We start from the raw sequence: 18855 nt of genomic DNA on the forward strand, positions 1-18855 counted from the left end.
TCAGGGTAATGTTGGCCTCATAAAATGAGTTAGGGAGTACTGACTCTTCTTCAATTTTTTGGAAGAGTTTGAGCAGGATTGGTATTAGATCCTCTTTGAAGGTTTGGTAGAATTCACTGGTGAAGCCATCTGGTCCAGGACTTTTGATTTTGGGAAGGTTTTTGATGACTGATTCAATTTCCTTACTGGTGATCGGCCTGTTAAGATTTTCCAGTTCTTCATGATTCAGCCTTGGAAGGCTATATGTTTCTAAGAACTTGTCCATTTCTTCTAAGTTATTAAATTTGGTGGCATATAGTCCTTCATAGTATTCTTGGATAATCCTTTGTATTTCTGTGGTGTCCGTGATAACTTCCCCTTTTTCATTTCTGATTTTGTTAATTAGTGTCTTCTCTCTTTTTATCTTAGTGAGTCTAGCCAAGGGTTTGTCGATTTTGTTAATCTTTTCAAAGAACCAGCTTTTTGTCACATTAATTTTTTCTATTGTCTTTTTGTTCTCTAGTTCATTTAGTTCTGCTCTGATTTTTGTTATTTCCTTTCTTCTGCTGACCTTGGGTTTCGCTTGTTCTTCTTTTTCTAGTTTTTTAAGGTGTAACATGAGATTATTTATTTGGGATTTTTCTTGTTTCTTGAGATAGGCCTGTAATGATATAAATTTCCCTCTTAAAACTGCTTTCGCGGCATCCCAAAAATTTTGGTAGGATGTATTTTCATTGTCATTTGTTTCTATGTATCTTTTGAGCTCTCCTCTAATTTCTTCTTTGACCCAGTCGTTCTTTAAAAGTATGTTGTTTAATCTCCATGTATTTGTGTTTTTTCCTGCTTTCTTTTTGCAGTTGATATCCAATTTCAAAGCTTTGTGATCAGAGAATATGCTTGGTATGATTTCAATCTTCTTAAATTTGCTGAGGCTGATTTTGTGTCCCAATATATGGTCTATCCTTGAGAATGTTCCATGTACACTAGAAAAGAATGTATAGTCTGATGTTGTAGGATGAATTGCTCTATATATGTCAATTATGTCCAATTCATCTAATGTGTCATTTAGGGCTGCGATTTCTTTATTTATCTTCTGTTTGGATGATCTATCCATAGCTGTCAATGATGTATTTAAGTCCCCTAGTATAATTGTGTTTTGGTCAATTTCTCCCTTTAGTTCTGTTAGTAGTTGCTTGGTATATTTCGGTGCTTCCTGATTGGGTTGCCCTATAATCTTAATACGTATTTGTGACATTATTCAGTGTTGTGTGTCACATCTATGAACCCAGTTTTGATAATGTCTCATGGCCACTCACCTGTGAGACCATTTTGTTGCTGTGTACTTGGATCTAACTGCATTGCTTGAACAGAAGTTGATGTTTCCTCTGTGTGTTAAGTGCTCTGTAGTCATTAAGTTTAGAAGACAGTGAAATAATTTATAAAACAACCATTTCTCATACATTAAAAAAGTCTCTTTAGTTGTATTTTTATTACTAGTTATGCTCATTTCTAAATGTAGATGGATTTCTCTACTAGTGAAGCCTTAACTGTTAGTGAGTGCCTGGAAACCAGACCCCTCAGTACAACAGAATTGACCATCAGTGATGGTGGCTGGGTTGACCGCGGCCTCACCAAGTTTTTCATTATGTGTAAACTTTACGGTACAGGCTGCTTAAACCCAGCAAAGATAAATGCCAGGTTTCTCAATTGATGTTCTAGAGATCAAAGGTTGTATTGACAACTAGTTTCTTCAAATTGGTTTGAGTACCACTTAGTAAAGTTAGATTAGGGAAAGACAGTAACCTTGTCTAGCTTCTATAATTACAGCTTTGTAAATCCTTTTAATAAGTGAAGGTCAGAAGATAAAGCACTATATTTTCGTATAGAAGTAAGAGACTATTCTCTAGTCTCTGTTGTCTTTGTGGTCAGGTTTTCAAATCTTTGAAATTCTAAGCTACTCTTGATTTTGTGTGTGTGTGTGTCTGTGTGTGTGTGTGTGTGTGTTTATGTATGAGTGTTAATTGTACTTGTATTTTGGGTCACAAGAACATACTCTGAAAGTTTGTCATCTACATGCTTATAATGGGTCTATGAAGGAAATAACACTTTATTGAAAATGTTGAAACCGCCTTCTGAGACTTCTTTATCCACAGAATAAATAGGTTCTCTTAAAAACAATTTCAGTGAGCACTCAGTCTCTGCCAGGTACCATGCTAATTGCTTTACCTATATTAAAAAAACACACACACATATATATATATATATATATATATATATATATAATTAAGTGGCTTTGAAACTTGACATTGCCATATAATTTTGTTTTTGGAACATGAGCTGCTTGGGTTAAAAATATTCATGCAAATTCCTACAAACAAACCAAGTGTGGCTGTGCCGTGGGTGGTTTTTCAGCTTAAACATCTCAGCTGGATTTAATTACCTTAAGGGATAGGGCTACATGATGGGCCAGTGGTTTACCAAATTATTTTTCATTTTCTAGATCTCGATGTCACTAAAGGTTAATGCATCCTCTTTTCTCTGCTAGCGACCCAAGTTAAAATCCATTTTAGAGCATAAGTGTAAATGAATTTGTTGTTGTTGTTCCTCCTTGGGGACACTTTGGTCATTTCGTGAGGCTGCCTTTCCATTTGGAATAGCTGGCAGCTTGCACAAGGCCCAGGGGCGCTTGGAGCAGGGGCAGCGTGAAAATGAACTGGCAGGCTTCAGAGGGCAGAGCGGGCCCAGCGCTTGTCACTCTCTCAATCCTCGATTCTTTCTTGGTTAACTTAAGGAAACTTATTTGCTCCTGACATTTGATTATAGCCCGTCACAGAACAAGTGATGTGTTTGTGAGGAAGCCATTGCATTTTCCTCCCCATCTCAGGGCGGGTTGCATTTGGCAGCTGCCAAGCTTTTCATGTTCACTGTCCACTAGCTCCTCAGTGACTGTGTATGTTTATACTGATCTGTGATCAACACTTATTACCAGTATGTTTCACGGCTTTCATTGTCTGTTGGTTTGGTATAAATGCTTTATTTTTTAGGAGCATGTTTATATACATAATTACATTGAAGAATTATTAGTTATTGCCTCTATGTGTACATATTAGAAATATTTAGAAGTACAACCTAAGCAGGTAATAGTCATAGCACATTAATCCTTTAAGGGAGCTTGGTGATGTTCTTTTCCCTCTGTGCTCAACTTGCCGTCATCTCTTCTCTTTTGTTGTGATTTTGGCAGTCCTGATGTTTCTCTACCCATCCCCCCTTTTCTCCCAAGGAATAGTATCTGGAATAGACTCTTCACTTTAAGTTTTTTGTTTTTTAAGTATACAAGATCTTTATACTTAAAGACATAATTTTATACAGAGGGTGACAAAAAATGTATACATATTTTAAGAAAGGAAAAAAACTATTAAAATTGTAATACTCAATATATACTGATAACAAAAGATGAATACAAGTCACATTTGACTTCTGCAATTATAAGAGGTGCTCAAAGTGGTTACCATCAGTGTGATTTTAATAGTTTTTTTCTTTCTTAAAATGTGTATACGTTTTTTTGGCACCCTCTGTATACATGCATAAATGGGGTCATAGCATAAATGCTTGTTTTTTTTCCTTTACGGTTATCACTTTGGTTTTAAAATGAGTTGCTCCAGGTTCCTCGAGTCCTTCATTTTCTCCATTCGTTGGGGGCATTCCTACACCATTTTTATTCATCCAATCTATTTTGTCTTAAAATCTCCCAAATTGCACTTTATGCCAGGAGTATCTCCTTCTCCATTATTTATTTTCTAGTCACTGTTCAATTCCCATTTCTTCTGTCCAGCTGGATTAGGCTAAGGGTAGGTGATGACTGTTTTTGTCCACTTGTAGCATTCATGTAAAAATTCTATTGACCTCTGTGTGTGTATATAAGAAAGAGTGAGACAGAGACTGACTGTATGTAGACACACACGTAGACTGACGCTAACCAAGCTCTGATTTCTGATCATCATGAGAAGTAATTATTAACGTGTAGTGTGCTTTTATTTAGCTTTAGTCTTAAACGACTAACTCTGAAAGCTGATTTAAACCATTAGTACATAGAGTTCTTGTGAGAATATGTATGATACAATCGTTTAATTGGGGAGGTCATTTTACTTGTGTCCATTGAGAGGCAAGGTGTGTGGGAATAAATTTGTATGTAAGGCTTTGTTTTGGTACTTTAGCTGCCTCATGTGTGTCTTTATTAAGATTGTCTTCTTCAGCATTATCTTAGATGTTAAACCCTTCAAAGGCAGAAGTAGGCCTATCCACATTATGCAAGAGTCCCCCCTTATTCGCAGGGCATGTGTTTCAAGATCCCCAATGGATGCCTAAAACTGCAGATAGTACCAAACCCTATATGTGTTATGTTTCTGCCTATAGATACATGCCTGTTATAAAGTTTAATTTATAAATTAGGCAATTTCATGGATAGAAGATTTGTTGTTACCGTAGATTTTAGCAATCTCACCATATGATTTTTTTCCCTATTTAGGTCGAGAACTTTTACCTTTCCACTTAAAGAAAGCACTTGACAGCTTCTGTTATCCAAATTGCCAACATCACTACTCTTGCACTTTGGAGACATTAAGTAAAACAATGTCACTTGAACACAAGCACTGGGATACAATGACAGGGGATCTGATAACAGAGACGGCTACAAAGTGACTAATAGGCAGGACGGATATACAGCATGGAGACATTGGACAAGGGATGATTCACGTCCTGGGTGGGATGGAGCTGGACAGTGTGAGATTTCATCACACTACTGAGAACAACATACAGTTTAAAACTTTTGAATTGTTAATTTGTGAGATTTTTTTTCATTTAATATCTTTGGTTGACTTTTGAATTGTTAATTTGTGAGATTTTTTCATTTAATATCTTTGGTTGCCTGCAGGTAACTGAAACTGCCGTATACAAAACCTTGGGTAAGGGGGACTGCTGTACTCTACAAAGTGTCATGTATGCTTGTGACATTTTCCTACACTCTCTTTTGACTGTGTCTTTTAAAAAAGTTTCATCCTTATAATATTGCTAGATGATTTAGTTGTACCTAATTGTATTTTTCCCCCATCGTAGGTGTCAGCAGTTGAGTCTTTGGAGGGCCCCTTGCTCCAGGTGGAAGGACTGAGTGACCTTAGGCTGGAGCTTCACAGCAAGAAGATGAACCTCCACTTGGTTCTCATAGACGAATTGCATCGGCACTTGTACATCAAATCGACGAGCCGCATTGTGCAGCGTAACAAGGAAAAAGGGAGAATGAGGTTGGTGAAAGAGGCCCTTTGCTACAGTGGGTGGCGGCATTGTAGAATTTTAAGGGCTGTTACTTGTTTCCCAGAATATTGTTGTAGGTTATTTTACTTCTCTTTTTAACATACTGCCTTTGAAATTATAAGATGGTTTTTATAGCAGCAAATACTGCGTGTTATAGAGCATGTTCTGAGAGGCTGACATTCAACGTTTGTTCATTCCACATTTATTGCACATTTATTATGGTCTGCTTATGTGAAGCTACTTGGAAGCATTTACTGTGGGCCTTTCATACACTGGATCAGAGACCTTTTGGTATATCTCAGAAGGAGGAGAAAAAAATCCTTAAATTGGTAGTGAAGTCAACCTGATTAAGACATACGTGGGTCTGAATTGCAGTTATAAGATTCTTTGTTGCTTAGGGCTCTGTTCATCTTTAGACGATCTTCTTCCTGGCATAGTTCAGGAGAGGGTCAGCGAGAACACTTTCCTTTTATCCCTGGGCTGATTGTAGCATAGCCCTCTATTTAAGGGGCTGGGTGGACTCCAGAAATTCATTAGGTTAGCATAGACCTGGTAGGAAATAAGACCAGATTTTCGGGCAGTTAAGATAGTAGAACATTGGTGTTATTGGTACGTATCAGAGAGCTCCTTTAAAATAACGCATGATCTTTTCAGGGGGCAGTTTAGCACTATGTACCGAAATACACATCTTCATACTTTTTCATCCAGCTATGGGCAACAAGAACAATGGGAGCAGTACATGCTGGAGTAAAGTCCTTCAAGCCCTATCCTGTTCAAACTAAAATTGCTACCTTTGTGGGTGATGCTTCAGTTTCGTCAGAGGCCCTGACAGAGAAAGAGGAGTTTCTATCTCTTTTCTGCAGATGGGCATTAGAGAAACTCCTGCCAGACACACAAATTGAGCTACAGGTTATGTACCTGAGACTTAACTGCAACAGTGGATCTTAATAGAATCACTGTCAGTACTTTAACGGAGAATAAAGTGGTAGGTGGGCACAATGCTGAGGAAATTCCTTCTACAGTGTCTGGTGGTAGGTCAGAAATAACAGGTCTGAATAGATTTCTTCCCATGAAAGGATTAAAAAAACCAACCAACCAAACAAACAAAAACACTACCATTCTGGGTCCTGTGAAAATACTCTATTGCATAAGGGAAAATGAGCATTAACTTGGGGTTTGAGAGAAGAGCATTTATTTGAGAAAAATTTTATAAAGCAAAACAGGAAAAATTTAGGAGGCTTAAATATAGGTTTCTCAAAAGATGCAAGATGGTGTAGTAGATTAGATTATCATTCGAAATTATCTTTCCTCCGCCCTCCACTTTAGTGGGAGAAGCGTATTTCCTGCTCTTTGATTTTGGGGTTCTTGTTTTGCCAATATATGTGCTTGTTGTTGTTGAACCTTACTGGGATTTTGTGGTTTTATGCAATCAGTATGTAGCTTCTATGAAACCTTAACGGGAAACAATCAGAATGGAATTGAGACAGATACAGAGAGAACTAAATAGAACATGAGCAAAATATAAGGAAAACCAAAATAAAGTAGGGAAATTAAGTCTCTGTGTAAAGCATTAGTGAGAAGAATTGAATCAGTGATGTGGAGGGAACACTTTGCTCCTCATGAAGAGAAACAAGACAGGATGATGAAAGAAAGATAATAGATATGAAAGACAGAGAAAAGAGAGCAATCCAATGATTTTAGGTGTGCTACAAAATAACACTAAAATGATAGTGTAATGGGCTGAATTGTGCCCCCCTAAAAATCTTATATTGTAGTCCAAACTCCCAGTGCCACAGACTGGCTACATTTGGAGATAGGATCTTTCAAGAGGTAAATAAGTTCAAATGAGGTCATTAGGAGGGGCCTTAATTCAGTACGACTGGTGTCAATATAAGAAGAGGAAATTTGGACACAGACGTGCACAGAGCGAAGACCACGTGAAGACACAGTGATAAGATGGCCATCTATAAGCCAGAGGAAACCAGCCTTGCCAACATCTGGATCTTGGATTTCCAGCCTCAGAACTGTGAGAAAATAAATTTCTGTTGTTTAAGCCATGCAGACTGTGGTGTTTTATTATGGCAGCCCTAGCAAATGAATACAGTGAGAAACAGAAGCTATAATTATAGTGTAAAAAGGAAACCTACCCAAATAGAAACAAAAACAGACCTTGGTTTGCAAATCAATTGAATTCAGTTAATGAGAAAAGTTACTCTTAGATATGATCGGAAAACTTTTATGCTTTTCAAAAACAAATTCTGTAAGCACCAGGAAGAAAATTTATCTGCTATGGCAGAGGTAGTATTTGTCCATTTAACATCTTTTTCGCTTCTTCATTTTCAATGACAACCTTATTCTGCTCCTGGTGGCCATATACCCAGTTCCAAGCTAAATTTTCCATCCTCCTATATAGCTACATGCCATTAGAGAGATTTCTGCCTGCAAGCTGCTGAATCGAGTCTCATTGGAAAATCTTTAAAGATGCCAACTAAGTTGGTACACCACTCTTTTATCCTTCACTTGCCTTCCTTTACTTCCTGTGTAGGACATAGATTGGTGCCATCAATCCATCTCGGACACCTGGGGACCTTCAGGATGGAAGCCATGTCTTAATCTTTTTAATGACATGGAGCCTCCATTACAGCCCTGAATAGGTTACGTCTTTTATACGACGGGAAGGAAAACCTGTATTTTCCTCAGGTCACTGCTATTTGGGTCTTCTGTTTTATATAGTTAGACCTAGTCCTGATACACAGAAAGGAGCAAAAATCAGTCTCACCAGGATTTGCGGAACACGGAATGTCAGAAGATAGCAGAGCAAAGTGTATTAAATATTGAATGGGGAAGAGTTAGGCCCAGAGATTTCTATACCCAGCCAAGTGGACACTGATATGCACAGGCAGCAGAGAGACTTTCTCAGATATAAATTAGCTACAAAGAATAAATCACTAGTGTGTTTTTTGTGAGAAGAATACTCAAAGATGAACGAACTCTGAGATATAAACCAAATTCTGCAACTTGAGAGCAATAAAGTTGTAGCTAGTTGATAACTACTGTGAGGACTACACACCATTAAATATGTAAATTTACATATAAATAACTGACAAATCTATTTTTACAAGATCAAAAATATTAGCTGAAAAGTATTCTTTGAAAAAGCAGGCCTCTGGTCAAAGACTATAATAATGAACGGGATTTATATCCCCACATTAAGGTCATAGAGACTGGGAAATTTGGATAGGCAGGAGATAGAAAGGAATGCTGAATCCTTACTTAAAGATGAGTCAGAAGTTGTTTTATTTTGGATTTTAATAATTAGAGAAATTATGTTTAATTCATTTAATTTTGTGTATATTAACCTAGATATGTGTGTTTAAAGATTTCTGTATTGAAAAGTCACCAGAGAAGACAGAGCAATTAAAACATATTCTCTTCTACCAAGGCCGGTGTATTAGCCAGTGTTCTTGATTGCAAAAATCAGGAGTCAGTCCTGGTAACTGAAACAAGGAAAGGGGTTTAGTGGAAAGTTACCAGGTAGGTCACAGAATCGAAGGGAAGGAAGTCTATATATTGAGGCTTGAAAGCCCAGAAGGAACCAAGGGAGATGAAGAAGCCATTGGGCACACATCACAGACACGTCCCAGGAAGGGTCTGTCTGGATGGGTTGCTGCTTGGCTGGCATCATGCCTACGAGTGCTGGATATTTGACTCTTAGGGTACAGGATCTCTAAACGTCCCTTAATCTTTCCTTTATCTTCTCAAGATTCAAAGTCCTGGGTGGAATCATCCCGTTGGTTGAGCCTGAAACAGGCCCGACCTCCTTCAGCTTTTATAGCAGGGAGTAGGTTTCTCTTACTTTTTTTGCTTTGACCCAGACAATGGAGAGTATCTCCAAATACAGATTGTCCCCATTGTTGGTATACAAAATAAATACACAGACACCCAAGAGCAAGTTTCTACTGCAGGAAAAAACAAAAGTCACATGAAGGCATGGACATATAAAGAAGAACAAGTATGTTTGAACTAGAAGCTGAAAAGAATTGAAATAACTATGTATCCTTTCTACATAGATAAAAATATATGTGTATAAAAATTCCTGAAAGGTTAATGCTGAAACACTGATAAGAGGAATTACTTCTGGGAAATGGAAATGGGGGATGGGGAATAGGAAAGAAGGACTTACTTCGAACCCTCTGTCCTATGAATGTATTCATCATGACCGTGTATTATTACTGGAATAACAGTACAATTACTGATGATGGTTTTGAAGATGATTTTTCATGAAATGGCAAAATGTTTACTGTTGAAGGGAAATGCTAGGATTTAAAATTCTATACAGGATGATCCAAAGAATGTGAAAGAAGAACACGTGTACATTTGTGTGTGTGTGTGTGGTGGGGGGAGGGGCAGGGATGGATGGACAGATAGAGACTCCTTTCTGTTAAATGTTTTGGAAGGCATTACACCAAAATTACATTAATAGATTATTCTCTTGGTATTTTCAAACAGGAACCCTTAATACATTTTATAAGCAGATACAATCAATAAAAAGTTATTTTAAAAATAGTAAATCCTTTTACTTATTGCATGCATCCTGGGTTAATACGTGATGGACCTTGCTTTCTTGGACCTTAGTTCCTGGGGGAGGAAATTTTAGACCTGTGGATTTTGGTGTCCATATTGGGCTCTGGGTGTGTAAAGGTGCCCTTGACTTCATTGTACAGTTAGCTGCCTAACTTGTCTTTCAAATTTTTTTCTTTTAACATATGTCGTTTTCTTTTTGTTAGCTTTCAATTCTTTCTCTCTTTTTCCCTCTTTGCTTAGATTTTAGCTTCACTTTATTTTGTGTTGTATGTCTTCAGTCTGGGTCTATCATTTGAGACCATGATTGTGACTTTTATACCCTCTGAATCATTCATTATTCTTTCTGTATGTTCCAGCAGATCTTAGAACTATAGAAAATTACTATGCCAGCCATTCCTGTTTCATTATTCAGTTAAAGTTTCGTACTAAGGGCGTATTATGTTTGACAGATATTTCTCAGCTCAGTTTGATTTAACAAACTTTTACGAGCACTTGCTCTTTGACAGGTACTGTGCCAGCTGTTGGGGTTAGAGGAGTGAATATATTAGTTACTAGATTTACAACTAAAAGTTCAACTCTGTCAGGTTTTAGTTTGACAATAAAGTCAGCCAAATGAGCTGCCTCTGTAAATTTTGGTTGTGGTTGGACATATTTATTACTGAGTGAAGGAACAAAAATAAATTCTAATTAAAAAGCAAATGTTTAAGAAGCGTTTACTACTTTTAACTCTTCTTTTTAAAAGTACTCAATCTTTTCCTGGCTGGAAATGCTGAAATCAAACACATTTGGAAGTAGCTCCTTACTAGCTGGATAGATGGTTAATGGATGGAAGGCCTTTGGGGTTGTGGCAGTAATATATATGGTGCCGTTGTTTGGGGTGTAGTGTCCTTTGCTTCATAGGGTTCCTGTCCACTACCATGTGGTTATTTAGTAGCAAACCCCATTCAATCACAATATACAGTGAGTAGGTGTGGCTGTTGGTCTTATACTAGGGAGGATGTTATGTCCATCTGCTGTTGTCCCCTCAGCTATGAATGATTCTGAACGGATTTAAAGTAAAAATTTGGAATCATGTATTTAAAAGGAAAAATAACTCCTATCAGTATTTCTTTCAAAATAAAGCAGTTCAAATCATTCATATTAATTAGAAACTTGAAAAGAATAATCTAATTTTGATTTGACTGTTCACTTTTCAAAAATGCTTCCCTGAGAGATTCAAAGCCCTTTGAAGGTACTAATTAATTAATACTTTCTGAACTTTATCTCTGATGCATGGTGAAAACAGCCTTTTTTTTTTCTCTTTTCTGAAGTGGAAACTGAGGTACAGAGTAGTTAAATGTGATATTCTATCATATAATAGCACCTGCCTTTCTGTCAAGCTTCATGTCTGTGCTAACTGAATGAGTGGGTGTGCCCCCTTTCTCTTGAACTCTGGAGATTAAATCCTTCCATAAAAGAACAAGAGAAAAACTCAAAGTCATTTCCAGAATGACTGGCCTTTGGGTTAGTGTTCACAAAGTAGAAAATTGAAGCCCAAGGGAAAATTTTAGAGAGACGAATCTATGAAAATAGTTTTGCAGTAAATTGGCTTTCTAAAAGTTTATTGATGGAATCGGGAGGCCCTTCTGGCTCTGATAATAATAAAGTCAGCAGCTTATGTTTTTCAAAGTTACAGTGGCAAGCCATTTATCACCCTATATTTAACTGAAATGTATTTTTAGATTAAAAAAGAGAAATAATTACAGGTTTTAATGTAAAGTAAATCATGGGCACACCTGTGGTAGCTAGAAGTGTGTGTTATACTCACATATACATCTCACCGCGGACACACATAGGTGCTAACTGTACTGTTTCATTTATAGGCTTGGCAGGCAGTATTCCAGCTACATACCTGCATTTTCCTGCTAATCGCTACCTTCATTTACCAATGCTTTTAAAGTAACTCCTCTACTTTTGTTATGGAAATATTTGTAAAATGTATTATATATTTTTCCTATCACTTGAAATTGAACTTTTCGTTAATACTTGGTCGCAGCAGCATAAACATGAATGATTCTCCTCTGCTCCTTGTGCGCACACATGTGTCCAGGGGCTCGGGAATGTGTAGAGCTGGTTGTCCAATTGCGAGTCAAGTGCAGGTAAAAGAGAATGAGACCATAGAGAAGAAAACTGAGAAGACTGTAGTAGTCATTATGTAAAAGATTAATGTGTGATCCAATGCACCTGTGTGTTGATCTGAAAAAAACTATATGTAGAAAAACTATTGTGATGAGCCAGTGCATGTGAAAGCTGCTGGGTTTTCTTAAGAGAGTTGAGGCAAGTAGGAAGGTATAGTTTTATATGGGAGGAAAAGAGTTACTGGACCTAGGTCAGTTCATTCCTTGTTAAACGTGGTTTCTGTTACTTTTATACCTCATACTTCACTCAAGGGTTCATGTAAGCCTGCAGGTGATGGTGACGATTGGAAATATGCTAAGTTGGGCTCAGCACATCTCTTAGGCATACTTGGATCCTCAGCTCTGGCACAGTGCCAAGCACGTAACAGGCGCTCGAGACTTGTGTGAGTAGTGGTTCCACTCTTCCCTGTGTTAAGTGAAAAGAGAGAAGTTAACAACTGTCACAGTTATCCTTGTGGCCTAGGACAATGGGTCATGCATTACCAGGACTTGATTTAAAAAAAGAACTTAAATGATAATTGTGCCCTTTAGCATAAAGTTTCTTTTCCGAAGTCTTCTTTGAAAGAACATGTTTATTTATTTATTTATTTTCATTCGCTTAAAAATACCCACATAGCTCACACTTTGGTTCCAAAAAGTCCTGTAGGAGGGAGATGGAGATATATCACGATGGGAGAGGGATGGGTGTTTAGAATTGCACACAGCCTTCCGTGCCTTTTTGAGGAAGCTTTCCTGCAGGTAAGGTCTCGCCCCTGCCCCACTTTGCGAATCACTTCCATGAGTAGCTACTGTGACAGATGATGTGTATCGGGATTGGGAAGAGGTGGTGGGAACTATGGCTTTGACCTCTCTCCCCTTTGGACTTGACTTAGAGAAGCTTTCCTGTTGTAGATGCAATGTGATTCGATGATTCAGATTCTGGAGGATAGGGCACAGGTGTTATTTGCTTTGGCGTGCCTACATTCTTTCACCTAACAGGTGCCGATAAATAGGAATTACATCGAAAGTTTAATTGTGTTTTGGTAGCCTTTGTATCATTTAAAATTAATGTGTTTATTTGGGAGACTCTAAAGTTAATCATTAAGAGGACGAGCTAGGCCCTTTTGGAAAAGATGAAATGGATCATCAAATATGAATTAGCCTGTTTGAGATTCCTTCAGTCATCTTTTATTGTAGTGACTCTAAACTTGATGAAATTTATGAACCTCTTTTAAAGAAAACTAAATGTTGTGAACTCCCAGAATCAGTAGGAAAACTCCAGCTTGAACAACACAGGTTAAACTAGGCGTACCTACTGTTAAACCTTCATTTGGTTATCATGATATGCTGTCATTTGATCCTTTTTTGGCCGATAAATTAATTTTCATACAGTAACAAAGGAGGGTATTGAAATTATGTGGCGTAATCTGGTTATAAGGTGGTTATCCCGAGAACATACTTACATCATGATTTTTAAACCTTGCATGGAAATGAAAAGACAATAAAAATTTAAGTATTTGGAACCCTCAGAATACATTGTTACACACCTTGTCTGTGACAGTCACCACTTTACTGGAAAGGTACTTGGGGGGTATTTGAAGTCACAATGTAAAGAGGGTGTATGACAAAAAGAAAGTGATAAGGGATGTGCATGTAGCGGGACTTCATTTGGTTTTGGAGAAAGTGGTAAGGAACAAATACTCTTCTCTCTCCAGCTCCCTTGTGAAAGATGCATCTCCTGGTCCTTTGATTGATGTTACAAACCTTTCCACTCCTCGAAAATTTCTCGATACCTCTCAGTATTCTACTCCTGGAAGCTCAAGTGGTAAGTATTGAATTCCTCAGCCAGTAAACGGCGTTTTAGTATGCCGCAGTTCCTGGGCAAAGACCCAGGGAGGCCTGCGGGTCCAGGGGCGCAGGTTCGCAGGTTGGTGCCTTGGGACCTGTGATGAGCCCTTTGGCACCCTCAGGGGAAATAGGATGTAAGATGACTGGTTGGGCCGGTTGCATGTGTCAGCGTGGAAAAACTGGCAGCTGAAGCTGGCCTGCCTGCCGAATCCAGCTGTAGATGTGTTTTATTTGACTGGCACTGTTTGTTTTTCTGCAGTTGACTTTGAATGCTTGTTGATGTGGTGTGTGTTTTCCTTTTGGCTATAAGCTGAATGGCTCCTGTTCGCTTTTACCCAGCTGCCGCGTGTGGTGCATTCCCTGTGTGGCCCTGGAGGGCTTTCGGGTGTGTGACTCCTGTCCTGTGTCCTGACTTCTGCATCTCCCAGTGGCCTGCATGCACACACACAGGCACGTGGAGGATGTGTCCTCACACAAGTCCTGGTCCTTCTGGAACTGCCTAGTATTCTGTTGAATACGATAAAGGAGAGCCGTTTTGGCCTCTATTGAAAGTTGGGGGAAGGAGGGTGTCCTTTGAATTTGGAGGCAGAGACGTAAGGGAGCTCTGCTATGGCTCCGACCTGCCCATCAGAGAGTTCAGCTCAGCGCGGGGCTCAGCCTCTGGGACTCTGTCTATAGCTTCTCTGCTCTGGCAGCTGTGGGTTGGGGAGAAGGGGACGAGGTGTCTTGTGGGATGTCCTGCAGGTGCTGCCCTGGATTGCCCAAGTCCTCAGTGCCTTTGAAAGAAACAGTAAGGTCAGTTGTCATTGGCTTCTCAGATAACAGTGAGTTATTCGAGTTCGTACTAGTTCTATAGCCCTGTAGCGCTTGACATAAGGAAAAGGTAGAAAAATAATTTGGATTCAATCATTATGTTTTGTGTAACCAATTGGAAGGTTTTTTTCATTTGTTTTTGAGAGCCTAACAATATATTCTTGTTGCTGGGGCATATTAATTACCTCTTAAATATCATTTAATTAAATTTTAGGGTTATTTAGGCTTGGAATCTTGACGTTTATTGATTTTACTGTGGGAATTATTTTATAATAAATTTTCTGTTAGTCGGCTTTGTTACTGATTTTTTTTTTTTTAAACCCCAAACATTGATTTCTATTATGGTACTTTACAAAGGTTTGTACTCAAGCCTCTTCCTGGAGTTAAAAGGTTTTGTTTTCTCCCTCTTTCTAATGTGGTATTGCTATTCTTTGAGTTTTGACACTGCTTTGAGCTGTTGCAGTTAGGCATTATGAAACAGAAAATGATATCTATACATTTAATTTGTATTTTACCTCTACCTTTCGTGGAAATTACCAATTATTATATCTTTGTGTTTTTATAGTGTGAATCATCATTGCTTAGCCGGGTTATGTCAGTTTATCTAAATGTTGCCTGGTCAGTAGCCAGGTGAAATAAAATTTTAATTGTTTATGAAGAAATGATAGAGCAGATGTTTTGCAAATGAAAAGTGCTATATAAATACCAAATAAGCTGAGTAAAGGCCAATTATGGAAAATTTCAGTAGGAACTCATTTTGTAACATCTATTATTTTTAACGAGACAGCGCTTAACTTTTTGATGGGCACGTTTTCTGTCAGGCCCTGTTGTTAGCATTTATCACTTAGTGGAGTTCCTTTTGACCCTGACTTTGGCAATTGGTTCCTTCATTACCAGGAATGACTGTTGAAGAATTGCACGGCGGCTTAGTGGAGCTGGGACCATCATGTAGACTCATTGTAGATATGTGTACAAACCGTTTTTTTAGAAGGGCTCATTCCTTCACTGTTTTGAAGACGGTTGATCTCGTGATTTTTCCTGTGAAAAACAAGGCAGTTAAATTATTATTGATTTAAGTCAGTAATAGACTCATAGTGCCTTCTATCTGTGAAACGGTATTTTAAGTGCTTTATGAGTTAACTCATTTAGTCCTTCAACAATCTTTGGAGACAGGTATTACAGCAGGTCTTTGAATAATGTCATTTGGTTATGACGTAGACGAGGTGCCATGGGATCTTAACTCTTGTTTATATCAAGTAGCCTGTGGTAAAATTGGTTTTGGTATGTGGTGTTTTACTTAAGATCGCAGAACCTATTGACAGCATTACTGTATCATTAGCCCCATTTTACAGATGAGAACACTGAGGCTTAGGGAGGGTTAATAAGTGGTTTATGTTGGCACAGCTGACCAATAGCAGAGCTGTGGTTTTAAATCAGGAGCTGGGTCCAGAGGGCGCTCAGTTTCTTTTCCTGCAGATAAACTCGGCATACTCTGTGCATTAGTTTTCTGTTGCTGCCACAACAAATTGGCACGATATAAATTTGTCATTCTATAGTTTTGTTAGGGTAGAAGCCTAATATGAGTATCACTGGGCTGAAATGAAGGTGTGGGCAGGGAGGCTCTGTGGGAGAACTGTTTCCTTGCCTTTTCATGCTCCTGGAGCTGCGACTTTCCTTGACTTCCTATATTCAAAAGCAGTGACACTGGGTCACCTCCTCCTCACCATCACATCTTTTTAACCCACTCTTCTGCCTTCTTATTCCTTTTTAAGGACTCATGTGATCAATCCCCATCTGGATAATTCAAGATACTCTCCCTGTCTAAAGGTCCTGAACCTAGATCACTTTTGCAGTTTCCTTCGCCGTGTAAGGGAAGATCCTGGCAGTTAGGACATGGAGGTCTTTCGGGGACCACAGTTCTACTTATCACACTCTGCACTGCCTGTTTTCTGCCTTAAGTTATCTCTAGAGGCCAAAGTGTCAAAATTTGACTTTCTCAAAAGTATGTGTGAAGTCTTTTTCAGTCACTGCAGTTCTGGCCTTTAGGACTGTATTAATGTGGGTCCCATTATTAAGGGGGATTGTATAAATGAGGAAGATATAAATTATGGAGAGAACTGCATAGAATGTTAACCTGTACACATAAAAGTGTGGAGCTGATGAAAGATACTATAACAATGGGCAGAAATTTTGTCTTATTTTTCAGAATGAACAGTAAGTCCTAAGAGTCTATTTGTGACCTCTGCAAGTCAGCCTATAAAATAATACTGTTGTTTCCCCGAAAATAAGACCGGGTCTTATATTAATTTTTGCTCCAAAAGATACATTAACACTTATGTTCAGGGGACGTCATCCTGAAAAATCATGCTAGGTCTTGTTTTCCGGTTAGGTCTTATTTTCGGGGAAACACGGTAGTCATTCTCAGCAGGGAGTTGAACATGGGCTCTTAGAGTTCCCCTCTTATCTAGTGAAATAGTGGGATTGAGGATATAATCCATTAGAACTGATGTTTTTATGGAGAGAGCTCCAATAGGGAGTCCCTGGGTAGAACAGCTCTCCCATTGGAGTGCCATAAATTAAGTGTGGAGATGATTCCTGAAAACTTTAAGATTATTATTAATTAAATGAGCATTTTGATTGCTTGTGAATGAGTCATTTTTAAATGTCTTAGAGGTAGAGTTGTGAGTGACTTTCTGTGAGAGATTTTTTTTTTCTATCATAATTTATGTATTAATAGTTTGCGAGATACGTTACATCATTCAACTGATGCAGCCATCCTGTGAGGTGGTTAGGGCAGGCACTATGGTCATTATTATGATTATTGTATTTATATCTCATAGTTAAGTGTACTATCAAATATTTAGGTCATCATAAAATTTGTGTAGAATTATATGTGCATGCATCATCTAATTAAAGAATAAAACAATTATAAAATGCAAAATCAAGACACAGAAATAGGCAGCCCATTGAGAGAAAAATGCTTAGCATCCACTTAGCTTTCCTACATAATAATGAAGAAAAGAAATGCCGTAATAAATAACTGCGCAAATAATGGCAATCCACAGAAGAGTCCATCTACATGGGAAGATTGGCATTTGTCTGACAGATTAAGTATCCAGAATATATAAAGAAACTCTAAAAATAAAGAAAACAAGGTAGTAGAAAAATAGGCAAAAATATAACCAAGTAGTCTGCATAAGAGGACACCTATGCTAGTGATTATATGAAAAACTGCTTATACTCTCTGGTTAATCAGGTATTTTGAAAACTCATTTTACAAATATGGAAATCGAATCCAGGCAGGTTGAGTGATTGGTTCAGGTTCAACCAAGATGGCAATTGTTGGAGGCTGGCCTCATGCTGTTCACACTTTACATATGTAAGGGGCATATTTTGTAGGCCTCTTCTCTATTTATTTTCATCAGTCACAGTATTTTGTAATGTATGGGGAAACTAATGTATAATTTGGATGTACTAATTCAACTATAACTTGAGTAGAAGGATGGGAGAAGAGTGGAGAAAAGCCAATAATTGTAGGAAAATGTTGGTTTAAGCTTTTGGATTCTCAGTATGTCCTTTCATTTGGCGTACTGCCTTTGGAACCTTTTGACTGAGCAATTACTCCCAGGGTTCCCAGGCATTTCATTTGTGGCTTCTTTATTCATTTCATTCACGCTCCTGCTGGGAGTGCTGTGAACGTAACTATAATGAAACTGGACTTCTTATTTCTTTTCTTTTTGGTACCAGCATAGGTTAAGCAATAAAACCTAAAGAGAGCACAAATTAAATGATTTTTTTTCTGCTGCTGTTTTCTTGCTGTGCATTTCATTTCATAGTCTCCTTCTGAGACTTAATATTTATCTTAAGCATTTTGGGTCCCATATTTTAAAAATTCTTTCCACTTGGGGCGGGAGCTAGGAATCCCATCCGAAAAGGAGATGAAGCTTCTCTTCTTGGAACTCATATGTCTAGAAAACTGAAGGGCTGATTCTCGAAAAAGTTATGACATCTTTTGAGTTACTTCTGTCCTACTTCAGGCCAGGGTCTCCCCTGGCATTTTAAGTTGTACCTTGCACTTGTTCTTACGGACTCTATTTGTTGATTTCTATGATTGACCATAAGTTCAGGTGAGGAATATATACAAGGCAGGCAAAATAAAATTAATAGT

At 38.1% G+C, this 18855-nt stretch overlaps 1 protein-coding gene across 1 annotated transcript in view; it reads left to right on the forward strand.

Annotated features, from left to right (window-relative positions):
* The window catches only part of EXOC4 (exocyst complex component 4), a 644300-nt gene that overhangs the window by 44741 nt on the left and 580704 nt on the right, over nucleotides 1-18855 (forward strand). Inside the window, exons 4-5 of the mRNA XM_081038731.1 lie at nucleotides 5092-5276; nucleotides 13742-13851. Of these exons, the coding sequence (XP_080894857.1) occupies nucleotides 5092-5276; nucleotides 13742-13851 (295 nt within the window). The remainder of the gene's footprint in view (nucleotides 1-5091; nucleotides 5277-13741; nucleotides 13852-18855) is intronic.

This window comes from Rhinolophus hipposideros, assembly GCF_964194185.1.
Source record: "Rhinolophus hipposideros genome assembly, chromosome: 25".
NCBI lineage: Eukaryota > Metazoa > Chordata > Mammalia > Chiroptera > Rhinolophidae > Rhinolophus > Rhinolophus hipposideros.